Source organism: Salmo salar, chromosome ssa10 (genome assembly GCF_905237065.1).
Source record: "Salmo salar chromosome ssa10, Ssal_v3.1, whole genome shotgun sequence".
In the NCBI taxonomy this organism is placed as follows: Eukaryota; Metazoa; Chordata; class Actinopteri; order Salmoniformes; family Salmonidae; genus Salmo; species Salmo salar.
The window spans coordinates 105,457,223-105,469,303 of NC_059451.1; the positions used below are offsets into that span (position 1 = coordinate 105,457,223).

The following is a 12,081-nucleotide window of genomic DNA, read 5'->3' on the forward strand; positions in this document are numbered from 1 at the left end:
TAAAGAGGAAGCAGGCTCTGAGGGGTGGCCAGTCCTGCTGGCTGTGCCGGGGTGGAGATTATAACAGTACATGATCATTAAGGCCAGATTGTTCTTCAAGATGTTCAAACATTTATAGATGACCATTAGGGATCATAGTGAGCATTTGATGATACTGTAGAAAGTGCTGACTGACATGTTGGCCTACTCATAGGCAGACATGTACTGTTAGCATGGTCAATTATACCAAGCCTTGTCCTTGTGGTTACAGTATTTATCAGATTGTCCTGCATTGTCCTCATAGGGCCTGCTCCAGTCTTGTGATGTCATTCTCTTTTCTCTATGGGTGTCATAAGGTCTCTGTTGTGCTCATTGAACAAGTAGCAGATTGTTAGCAATGATGGAGTGGCTGTTTCTCCCTGTGTAGTTTGTGATCCCAGTCATCCCACTGGTAGAGCAGACTCCAGAATGCCCGCTGGGAACCTAGGGAGGGAGGACAATAATAGTGTCTGTCTATGAAAAGCATAGTCTAATACACACAGAGGATTTCACCATACTAAAGAATATGCAACAGCCAGATGAGGGGAATGCAGGCTGATCTGGAAAGGTGTTTTGTTTAGCGCTGATTTGATATTTCTCTGTTTTTGTCTCCTGCAGGGAAGTTTTACTGCAAGCCGCACTACTGTTACCGCTTGTCTGGTCAGGCTCAGAGGAAGAGGCCAGCACCGACCCCTGCTCTGCTCAATGCAAAGGTACTACTGACCCATCCTCTCCCCACACCCCCCCCCACACACACACACACACACACACACACACCGGATCTGTCATGTCGGACAATCAGGAAGTGTAGGATGTGTATTGACCCCCTCCTCCCTTCCACCTCTGTTGTGTCTTCAGGACAACCAGGCGTCCTTACCCGCCGTGGTCACCGTGGACTCCCCCGGGAGGGGGGAGATGGCATCCCTGTCTCCCACTGAGTGCCAGACCTCAGGTACCCCCACTAGCCCACTTTCCTTACCTCTAGCTGTGGTGCCACTGCCCCGCCTGGCCCCACTGGCCCGGGCTCGATGGGTGGGGGAGGGGCCCCTGCGCACCCTCCGCCGCACCCTGTCCTGGACCTACCACCTGGTGGAGCTAAACTCCCTCAACTCTCCGCTTCTGTATACCTACTGTATCTACCTCTTCTGCTGTTTCACCCTCAACGCCTTGCTCAATCTCCTAGCATGACCTGTAGCATGATGTACTACAGTACCCATAGAACATACTGTATCCCCCTCCCCTTATATAACCTCTGTGGCTTTACTTCACAAACTAATGACTCTGAGTGAATGTTAGCTAGTGTCCTCTATTCCTCTTTCGTATAGCTTGCTGTCCTATTGATGTGATTTCTGTGCTTGTGGTGTGTTGTTTTATTCTTGAAGGTTTAGCATTCCCTCCCCTTTTGGTCAATAAAGTAGCCCCCGCTGGCAGCTACATTTTAAAGGAATGGTGCATCTTCTTCGATCTCTCTCAGCTGGGAAATTAAAATAACAGTCAGGCAAAATGATGAGCCTTCGCTGTTCACTTCTGTGGGTTTTTAAGACTTCATTATACTGTAGTTACTTTTTCTCACTTTTTTATCAGTCATTTAACGAGTTAAGTAATTTAACAGTAACTTGTTGAATTGATTAATAGGTGTATATTAATTTAATTATTAAAATTAAATATGTAATATTACTCAACAAATGCGTTGAGTACGCTCTTTTGCCTGCCTGTGCTTTAATCGAAGGCCCAACTCTATTGTGATTGTAACCTGTAGTGGTCTCTGACTTTCTTAGTTTTACCTTGTCCTATTTGACCTGCTCACTAGAGCGTGCCTGTAGCACTGCTTGTGATTGGTTCTTTGTAAGCTTTACCTTTTCACCCTCCTATCAGAGTAGCCTGAAGCTGAGAGCTAGTGCTTGAAACAGTGTTTGTGATTGGTCCCTTGTGAGAGCCACCCTGCCCCTCATCTCTCAAACTGTACCGTCAGTGGGTGTCCTGTCTGTCTGTCTTCCTGCATCCCTCTACCTTCCCACCCCGCTCTTTGCATTCTAACACCTACACTGCTTTTGCTAAATGCTGCATTTCTTGCATATACTATATAGAATCTACAGATGAAACTTGTAGGTTGATGTATCTAATGTACGGCTAATTATTTAGTGTGAAGTTTGTAGCTTAGATTACTTTATTAAGGGATCTGTAGGCCTACTAGGACAGTATTATATTTAAGGTATTCATATTTAAGGCATTCATCCCACAACTACTAGAACATTTTTATACTTGGTAATAAGATAAGATGGAAGCAGGCCGCAAACATGACGTATACACTACATGATTATGTGGACACCTGCTCGTCAAACATCTCATTCCAAAATCATGTACATTTAATACGGAGTTGGTCCCCACTGTGCTGCTATAATAGTCTCTACTCTTCTTGGAAGGCGTTCCACTTGATGTTGGGAACATTGCTGTGGGAAATTGCTTCCATTCAGCCACAAGCATTAGTGAGGTTGGGCTATTAGGCCTGGCTCGCAGTCGGCGTTCCAATTAATCCCAAAGGTGTTCGATGGTGTTGAGGTCAGGGCTCTGAGCAGGCCAGTCAAGTTCTTCCACACGATCTCAACAAACCATTTCTGTATGGACCTTGCTTTGTGCACTGGGGCATTGTCATGCTGAAACTGGAAAGGGCCTTCCCCAAACTGTTGCCACAAAGTTGGAAGCACAGAATCGTCTAGAATGTCTTTGTGTGCTGTAGCGTTAAGATTTCCCTTCACTGGATATAATGGGCCTAGCCCGAATCATGAAAAACAGCCCCAGACCATTATTCCTCCTCCACCAAACTTTACAGTTGGCAATATGCATTCAGGCAGGTAGGGTTTGCCTGGTCTCAGCCAAACATAGTTTCCTTCCGTCGGACTGCCAGATGGGGCTCCCGAGTGGTGCAGCGGTCTAAGGCACTGCATCTTAGTGCTAGAGGCATCACTACAGACCCTGGTTCGATTCCAGGCTGTATCACAACCGGCCGTGATTGGGAGTCCTATTGGGCGATGCACAATTGGCCCAGTGTTGCCCGGGTTAGGGTTTGGTCGGGGTAGGCCGTCATTGTAAATCAGAATTTGTTCTTAACTGTCTTGCCTAGTTAAATAAAGATTAAATAAATAAAACAATTAAGGTGAAGCGTGATTCATCAGTCCAGAGAACACTTTTCCTCTGCTTCAGAGTCCAATTGTGGTGAGCTTTACACCACTCCAGCCAACGCTTAGCATTGTGCATGGTGATCTTGGGCTTGTGTGCGGCTGCTCAGCCATTGAAACCCATTTCATGAAGCTCCCAACGAACAGTTCTTGTGCTGACGTTTCTTCCAGAGGCAGTTTGGAACACAGTAGTGTTGCAACCGAGCACAGACGATTTTTACACACTACGCGCTTCAGCATTTGGCAGTCCTGTTCTGAGAGCTTCTGTGGTCTATCACTTCACGGCTGAGCCGTTATTGCTCCCAGAAATGTCTACTTAACAATAACAGCACTTACAGTTGACTGGGGCAGCCCTAGCAGGGAAGAAATTTGATCAACTGACTTGTAGGAAAGGTGACATCCTATGACGGTGCCACATTGAAAGTCACTGAGCTCTTCAGTAAGGCCATTCTACTGACAATGTTTGGCTATGGAGATTGCATGGCCATGCGCTCGATTTTATACACTTGTCAGCAATTGGTGTGGCTGAAATACCCAAATCCACTAATTTAAAGGATGTCCACATAATTTTGTTTATTAAGTTTCTATTAATGGCTAACATTGATCATTTCATAACACATGCTAACCTGTAGGAATCCCAATCATCTTTAAAACTGAGGTTAGTCGAATAGGATTCATTGGCTCATGAATCTATTGTCTCATGAGACTGTGATGCAAGCTCTATTGTCTTCTAAATGTCCCTCTGTGATACTAGAGTTCTGCATTTTTCAGTTTCACTAATCTGACAAACTGTCACCACTAGCACCATCGCATGAAAACAAATGAAATATCACAGTCGCTGCCTCACCACACCATGCTTTAGTGAGGGTTGCATGTGGTCATTGCTTACAACACATTTTCTGTTGGTAAGTTTCTCTCACCTTATTTTAACCTACATTTATCATTTTAAATAACACATTTTTAATTGTTGCTGTGCCCTATGCAAGTGTATAATCTCATCTCAAATTTAGACTGATTCTACTAGACCAGGAATGGGCAACTTTGATGGGAGTAGGGGCCACAAAAAATCTGAACTCATCATGAGGAAATGCGATCGCTCGCAGGTCTGCGAACCCATATCCATCCTGCAATTCTACACATTTTGCCATGGGGTGGAGAGAGATGTTTGCAGTTTAAGCTAATTTACTGCAATTCAACGCATTGTGCCCTGACTAATGCCATATTAATATGATATCTGAGTGAGAGTTAAAACAAAATAAATGGGGGCCCCCCAGTCAGTAAATTGACCATGTTTACTACAACAGGGTAATGATTTGGGACACTAGTTGCCCATCCCTGTATTAGACTGTCGGTGTCTGTCAGTTTTATGACTTGCTAGAAAGGATGGGAAAAAGGCAAAGTAGTACCAACCTTATATAGTGTATATAATAAATCTATTATATTTGTGAGCCACTGTAGGAAAAACAATGAATGCAATAAATTGGTAGAATGACTGTGTGGTTTTGTCTGTTTGTCCTAGAATCTGAAGAAATGTGTATACAAACATAAAAATGGCTCAAACATGACACACATCAGTTCATACAAAATGAGTGATAATAAATCAGTGCTCAACTATAGTCATGGAAGAAACATAGATGGAAACGTGATTATGGAAAAGATGTGGTTGCTAGAATGTTATACAGTACGTACAGTATACTGGTCCGTGGAAACCTGGAGATAAGAAGCATAGCCCCAGTTTGAATGATACCCAAGCCTGCCTATTGTCTACACCTTGCATGGCTCTTGCACTGCTGTATCCCTCCAGCTCCTCTCCTCAATCATGCTACCCATCTGATTCTTAGAAAGCCTGTCTGTTTTCTCGCCCCTCCACGATCCACCCCAGTCCCAGAGGTCAACGGGCTGCAGGAGCCCAGCCTGCCTAAGCGTCTGCGGGGCACGCCGGAGCGCATCGAGCTGGAGAACTACCGTCTCTCTCTGCAGCGGGAGGAGGATCTGGAGGAGGTGCCCGAGGAGACGCTGGCTGAACACAACTTGAGCAGCGTGCTGGACAAGGACAAACACGCAGAGCTGGGCTCCAGGTAAGACAGAGGGACAGTCAACTCTGCGAGGGCATGGCTAGTGGGAGCATCTGTTGATTCTCACCAATTTAGGCCTATGTATTGTAATGCACACAAACTGTGGCTTTTGTTTAAATGATAATTTAATATTGCATGCTGGTATGTGATGGTTATGGTCAGTGCTTGTAAAGTATTGGATATATACAGTGCCAGTAAGTGTTGGTGTGTGTATATATCCTCTCCTTCCCTGACCGCTTTAACATCTGCCTCTCTTGCACTCCTACAGCAGCTCTGAGTCTGACATGGAGGAGGAAGACCAGGAGGATGAGGACCATGAGGAGGAGCAGCAGGAGCCCCCCAGCCCCTCAGACCTGGGAGGGGTACCCTGGAAAGAGGCTGTGGAGCTCCATGCAAAGCTGAAGACCGACAGCGACCCAGGGGCCGAGGGAGAGGACGGGGCTCAGGCTCAAATTGTTAGAGACCTAAAGGTGGAGGAGAAGGAGGAAGATGATGAAGAGGAGGACGATGAGGAGGAATCGAGTGATGGTAAAATAGTTTAAAAAATCAATAATAATAATAATAATAATGTGACAGTTTAAAGTTTACATTGTGTGTCTACCGTATGTAGTTTATCTACAGGTTCAGTTTTCAGATGTCCTGTTGGAGTGCTGATATTCTGTCATGAGATTTAAAAAAATTATTGTATGATATGTGAGATTTGGAATGTAGCAGGCCTGTCTAGTCACTCAGTCAGTGAGTTCTACAGTAAACTGGGGTAAATGTTTTCCCTATGATGTCATCCCTATGATGTCTTCCTCATCTCCTCATTTGTATGTGAACATTCTGTCTTCATTTCAACTCTGTGACTATTGGTCCTCTTATCTCACTAAATCTGTTTTTTAGAGAAAAGTATACCTCTTTCACCTGTCACTGTGAAGTCATTGTTTTCCTCATCTTCTCCGTCCTGTCTGTCTGTATGTCGTGGGGCATGTCTCCCCCTACTGGCAGAGGGGGAGTACTGCCCGTGGGAGAGGGAGCTCCAGTCAGGCGTATGGCTGGAGAACCTCAAAGATGAAGAGGATACAGGTACATTTAAAGGTAGCACCACTGCCTGCTGATGGGGTTTGCACACTTAACGACGAGTGAAGGGACCTTCTCATTAATTAACTGTTGTTTTGGGTTTGTTTCTTTTTACCAGGCTTTCTCCTGCAGTGTTGTGTTGGCATGGTTATGTTGGTTATGTTTGAATTGTTGAATTTTGATTGAGAAGGACGGTTATTTTTAATTCTCTGTTTTACATTCTCATGCTGAAATATTACTACCCGTTTTATTCTACCCCTTAACGTTCTTCCTATTAACTTGTTTTCTTGCAACTTTGTTTTTTGTAATAATCCACTTCTACTAAGAACATGTAGTGTCCCTTTTTTAGTCAGTCAACAGTTTTACCATGGTAGAGACTTTGTCTTTCTGATTTATAATATTTTACTGTAAAGCTGCCACTGTTGTTCCAGGACACTAGTGCATGCAGCCTCCATCTCCTTCCTGTGGTAGATCATATTTCAACCGTACTGTCTCCTACTGGTCTAAAATCACCTCTATACCTTCTCTCTCTTATCCCTCTCTTTTCCCATTCTGTCCTGTCTGTTTCCCTTGGTGTTCCTACTCCCATTCCTCAACGACTCTCTCACACTTCATACAATATGGAACTCAAATCCACACACACCAACCATATACGGTCCACCCCCTACACCTCCATACAGCCAGATACCTGCAGATCCAGCAAGTGCTGCAGCCTGTGGATCCTTCAATCATTAAGAATATCAGAGGAGTCTCCGTGCTGTCGGAGGGGCCTCCTGCCTCAGCCTCCCAGCCCTCCTCCACAGGTAACCCAGCCCAGAGGAGCTGATCCCTGGGTACACTTCCCAGGCCGGCCCCTTGCCTCCCTGACTGTGGGTCTCCCGGTTGGGGACCAGTGTGTCTCATCAGACTGGCTACTGCTGTGTGTGTCTGGGCCAGGAGGACCAACCCTCCCACACTAACCAACCTCTTGTCTATAATCATCTGTGGTTTTGATTGTCCTGCTTTCTTTTGTTGAGCATTTATGTTGTGTGTCTGTGTTGTCGTTAAGGGGTCTGGGGTTGTGACCGATGGACAGAGAGACACAGGTTTCACTTGGTCAGATCAAAGGTCACCAATCACACCCCGGGTTCCTTCCTTTATTGATCCCTTTTGTTTATTCTGTCTGTTCATTTGGTTTGGCTTTGTTCTGTTCTGTTGTTTCTTTCCCATGTGTCTGTTCTGTTAATATCCTGTCCCAACCATGTTTGTTTTAAATGTAGCCCCCGCCAACACATCCGCCCGTCATGAGGCTGTGCGAGTCTGGTTGGAGTCGGTGTCTGGAGGTAGTGCAGAGCGATTTATGTGATCATTATATATGATGATCCCTATACCTCGGCTTACAGCTCTATTCTACTCTACCTTCCTTATAGCATGGCAGCACACACAGACACACACTCACAAGCATGCATGCTGGAACTATACAACGCAAGAGACCAACACTTTACGAGTTTTCTCACCACCCACACTCGCTTCCCTGTACGTCAGATCATACTATAAAGTATCGGAGTAGAAGGAGATAAGTTATGGGGGGCTATACACCACACTCACCAGGGCTGTTGCAAGCCTATGGTGGTCTGCCTGGCGTGCATGATGATGTCACTAGATGGGTAATGACTTGTGGAGTTGTCATTTCTCTGGAATCCTTGTTTTCCTCTGATATTAACAGTGGCATGTTTCTGAGGTGGGCTGACTCCTTTTTCAAGCTTTTGGGGTGGTTTTGTTCTTGACAAACACACAAAAAAACATACAAACTTGTAACATACTGTATAGTGTATGGATCTCACAAGGACCATTTTGACAGGAGGGATACTTTTGCTTTTCCACTTCAACATGGATGCCATTAACACCTTGTGGATTTGCAATTTGTTGATGCAAGCGTCCTCTATTTGCATTTTCAGAAATGGATCAGTGCATGTCTGTCTCTAACCCCCAGTCATGTCATGGTAATATTTGCTCTTCTTTTTCTTTGTTTATCTGCAAAGCCTGTTGTGTGCATATATGTAAATGTTATGAACATCTTACCACAAATCTCTTTTTATAATTGTCCCAGAAATGGACTTCTCCTAGGCCTAGTCATATGCTTTTCTCATTCCTGTCTCCATGCTTCATATTCGCCCAAAGGCCTTTTTCTTAAGTGTTTGTTTAGCCTTTCGTTTCTTGCCTGCCCTGAGGTCAGAAAATGAGAGGGTTCAGATTAGACAGATTTGAGGGAGTCTTAGACAGCTCTCTTTGGTTGAACCTAGGGCTGTTACGGTGACCGTATTACTGCCACACCGGCGGTCACGAGTCTTGATGGCAGTCAAATTTCATGTGACTGTTTAGTCACGGTAATTAGGTTTCTCCAAGCTCTGATGCTGCTGATGGTCATTAGTAGCCTACCAAACTTGCTAACTGCCTGGTACTCAGCACTCTATTGTCCCTCAAATCACTCTGACATCAATGCAAATGTTATCGAAAATCTAATCAAACACTTCGTGAGTGCCCATGAGCTCATGTTGTGCAACATTTCTATAGGCTATGCAATTGCGTGAGAAAACAGAGTGATGGCCTCTATTAAAAAGAGTATCCCATCAGCTTTCTATAGGCTAGGCCTACTACATTTATTTCTCAACTTTCCTAATATTAAGAAAATATTAAGTACATTGCTTATCTTTACAACAGGAGTATAGGCTACCTGGCTGGCATGAAAATGAACCACAGGAAACGCATTCTCCATTCACTATTTAAGATGATAGATGACATGTATTTGGTTTTTTTCTCGCTGCCCCTGTTTCGAGACGGGTGCATGATAATGGTCCAAATTTCACACACATATTATTTACTATATGTAAAGACAAGATTAAATCAAGAATAGTCTTGATGGGTGACAATATTAGCCTATCACTTGTGAATGATGCCCAGCTTAAGGCATGCTTTTTTTTGCGACTTTATCAAATCATAGACGCACACCTCATGTAGCCTAGCCTATAGGCTTATGTTTTTTGTTAAGGTTTGTATCACAACTAAAGTGGTCTAATTAACTCTTAAAATAAAGCACATTAATCCGCTTTACAAGCGGTGTAGATCCTAACTGGCATACATACGCAGTGCGTGAGTTTCAAGTTTGGGGAAGATCATTTTCACCATAAAAATTATTTTCACCTTTTATAATAAAAGCATCATGTGCATAATCACATTTTTGTTCACTTTTAAGAATGGTGTTTTCCTGCTGATGTAACATTTGATTATAGCCTACTGCCGTATGCGCATTGCTGCGCTTATAATGTGACAGCCTAATAGTTTATCAACATTTTAAGTTAAACCTTCTCATCTGTTGCGTCAAGCTCATTGCTTCAAACAGGTTTTTTGATGCTAGTGGTTGTATTAATTTGTAATCTATCGCATCCCACAACTGTCCCTGACTATGTTTGGAATATTTATTTCTCGCACAGAATAGAATAGGTCAACTTTTCTACTATGGGGGATAGTAGATTGACATAGGCTAGTGCTTGTGCTGTTCGTTAGGCCTACTCATCTTGTTGGCTGACGAAAAGTAAATGTGGACCGTACTTCCAATATCTTCAAAATGTGCCTTGGAATTGGATAAGGACACACGCAGTTGCGTCTCCGATGTGTCTGTCTTCACTTGTAGCCTGTGAGAAAGACCCGATTACGTGACTGAGAGCCATGTGAGTGAGAGGTGCTTCAGCACGCAGCGGGGAGAAGGGAATTATAATTATTATAATCAGCCCAAGGGCACACTGGCCGCTAAAGGCATGGATTTTTTTTAGGTGGATTGTCTTTTTTGCAACCGGGAAATTCGAGGGATTATCAAGTGCTTGTCAAATTTGTGAATGAGAGACTGAAATGTGTACAGCCATGCAACTTTTTTCAAATCATCATTAGTCGCATCATGCAGCCTTAGAATTTATTAAAAATCAAAACATATAGCCCAATGTTTGTATCACAACTAAAGTTAAATAAATAACTCTAAATTAAGCATATAGGAGCACCTGTTTCTTTGTTAACCGCTCAACACAGAATAGTGTGCTTGGATATTTTTTGAGAAAATATCCTTTCAATTTTATTCAGCTACATTATGTTCAATTGTATTCTTCATATTATAAAATAATGCCACGGAATTGTAACCAAATCTTGTCTGCTAAATTAACTACTGTAGCCCACAGCCATATGGCATAGCCAGGTCAGGACCTAACATAAGTACAACGCAGAGTATGCTATTCTGTTCTTCTGAAATAGACTACATTTTCTTCATATCATGTTTCTTTAGACCTCTCAAATAAATAATGGATTTATTGTGATAGTGTAGGCTATATTTGTCACGGGTGTCGTTGTGTAGAGATGACTAAAACGCAGCGGGAATGTGGATGCTCATCTTTATATTTATTAAATAAAGAGAACACGGAAAAAACTAAGAACGACAGATGACAGTTTCGCAGGCTAAATATAACTAGCAGTGCAAAAAACAACTACCCACAAAAACCCCAGGTGAAAACAAGCTCCTAATATATGACTCCCAATCAGGAACAACGACGTACAGCTATTCCTGATCGGGAGCCACACAGAAAACAAAGAAATAGACAAACCAGAAAACCAGAACCAGAACGTACACTGAAATATAACACCCCTTTAATAACACACACAACCCGAACCATAAGAAACAAATACCCTTCTGCCACGTCCTGACCAAACTACAATACAAATACTCCCTCTGCTGGTCAGGACGTGACAATATTATATGGATTTATTAGACTTTTTAAAATGTAGATATTCCAAAGGTCTGCATCAGTGGCTTGTAGGCTATGCTAAATGTGTTTATGTTAATTAACGGTCAATTACAAAATGTAATGACCGCCACAGCCCTAGTTGAACCAGACTAAAAGCTCAGTTTAACTGTTTCTTCGCTCTCCTGTGCCCTCAGAGACCTGTGAGGATGATGACCCGGAAGCAGAAGTTGGCAGCCATGATTTTGAGCCAGGCACCGAGATGGACCAGGGTATGCAACCAACTTTTTCAACAAATCTACTGTTTAGTTTTCTAATTATTCATTTAATACTAGAGTGAGGTTTTACAGAATGTGTATGAACAAATGTAATTTATGAGCTATGATGACAGCAAGGGTTAGACTGGTGAGGTACATTATCGGGTTCAATTATGTACTTGTTTGTACATTGTTAGGGCAGAGACATGAGCATCTCATCATTATATACAGATCTCTGGTATAAGTGAGAGTTCACCAGGAAGTTACATCACGCTTACCTCTCACCTCACACTACAGATAAAACAATTAGCCAGATATTTCACCGGATGTATAAATTTGAAGCATCTGGTTGGCATTTCCACTCACTACCAAATATGGTGAGGTACACTACCATTCAAAAGTTTGGGGTCACTTATCAATGTCCTTGTTTTTGAAAGAAAAGCACATTTTTTGTCCATTAAAATAACATAAAATTGATCAGAAATACAGTGTAGACATTGTTAATGTTGTAAATGACTATTGTAGCTGGAAACAGCAGATTTTTTTAATGGAATATCTACATAGGCGTACAGAGGCCCATTATCAGCAACCATCACTCCTGTGTTCCAATGGCACGTTGTGTTAGCTAATCCAAGTTTATAATTTTAAAAGGCTAATTGATCATTAGAAAACCTTTTTGCAATTATGTTAGCACACCTGAAAACTGTTGTTCTGATTAAAGAAGCAATAA

General features: G+C 42.9%; 1 protein-coding gene across 30 annotated transcripts in view; it reads left to right on the top strand.

The window, feature by feature from the left end:
- LOC106561386 (protein-methionine sulfoxide oxidase mical3a) overlaps positions 1-12,081 on the top strand; it is a 157,517-nt gene that overhangs the window by 106,632 nt on the left and 38,804 nt on the right. For 19 of the 30 annotated variants that reach the window (XR_006757069.1, XR_001318787.2, XR_006757070.1 and 16 more), the window contains 8 exons: positions 637-731; positions 877-970; positions 5,077-5,272; positions 5,538-5,797; positions 6,260-6,349; positions 7,012-7,134; positions 7,591-7,653; positions 11,292-11,366. Coding sequence is in view for 27 of the 30 variants with exons in the window: in XM_045688313.1 (XP_045544269.1) it covers positions 637-731; positions 877-970; positions 5,077-5,272; positions 5,538-5,797; positions 6,260-6,349; positions 7,012-7,134; positions 7,591-7,653; positions 11,292-11,366 (996 nt within the window). In the remaining 3 variants the exon portion in view is untranslated. The remainder of the gene's footprint in view (positions 1-636; positions 732-876; positions 971-5,076; positions 5,273-5,537; positions 5,798-6,259; positions 6,350-7,011; positions 7,135-7,590; positions 7,654-11,291; positions 11,367-12,081) is intronic. The other 11 variants (XM_014125303.2, XM_045688325.1, XM_045688327.1 and 8 more) reach the window with 7 other exon arrangements.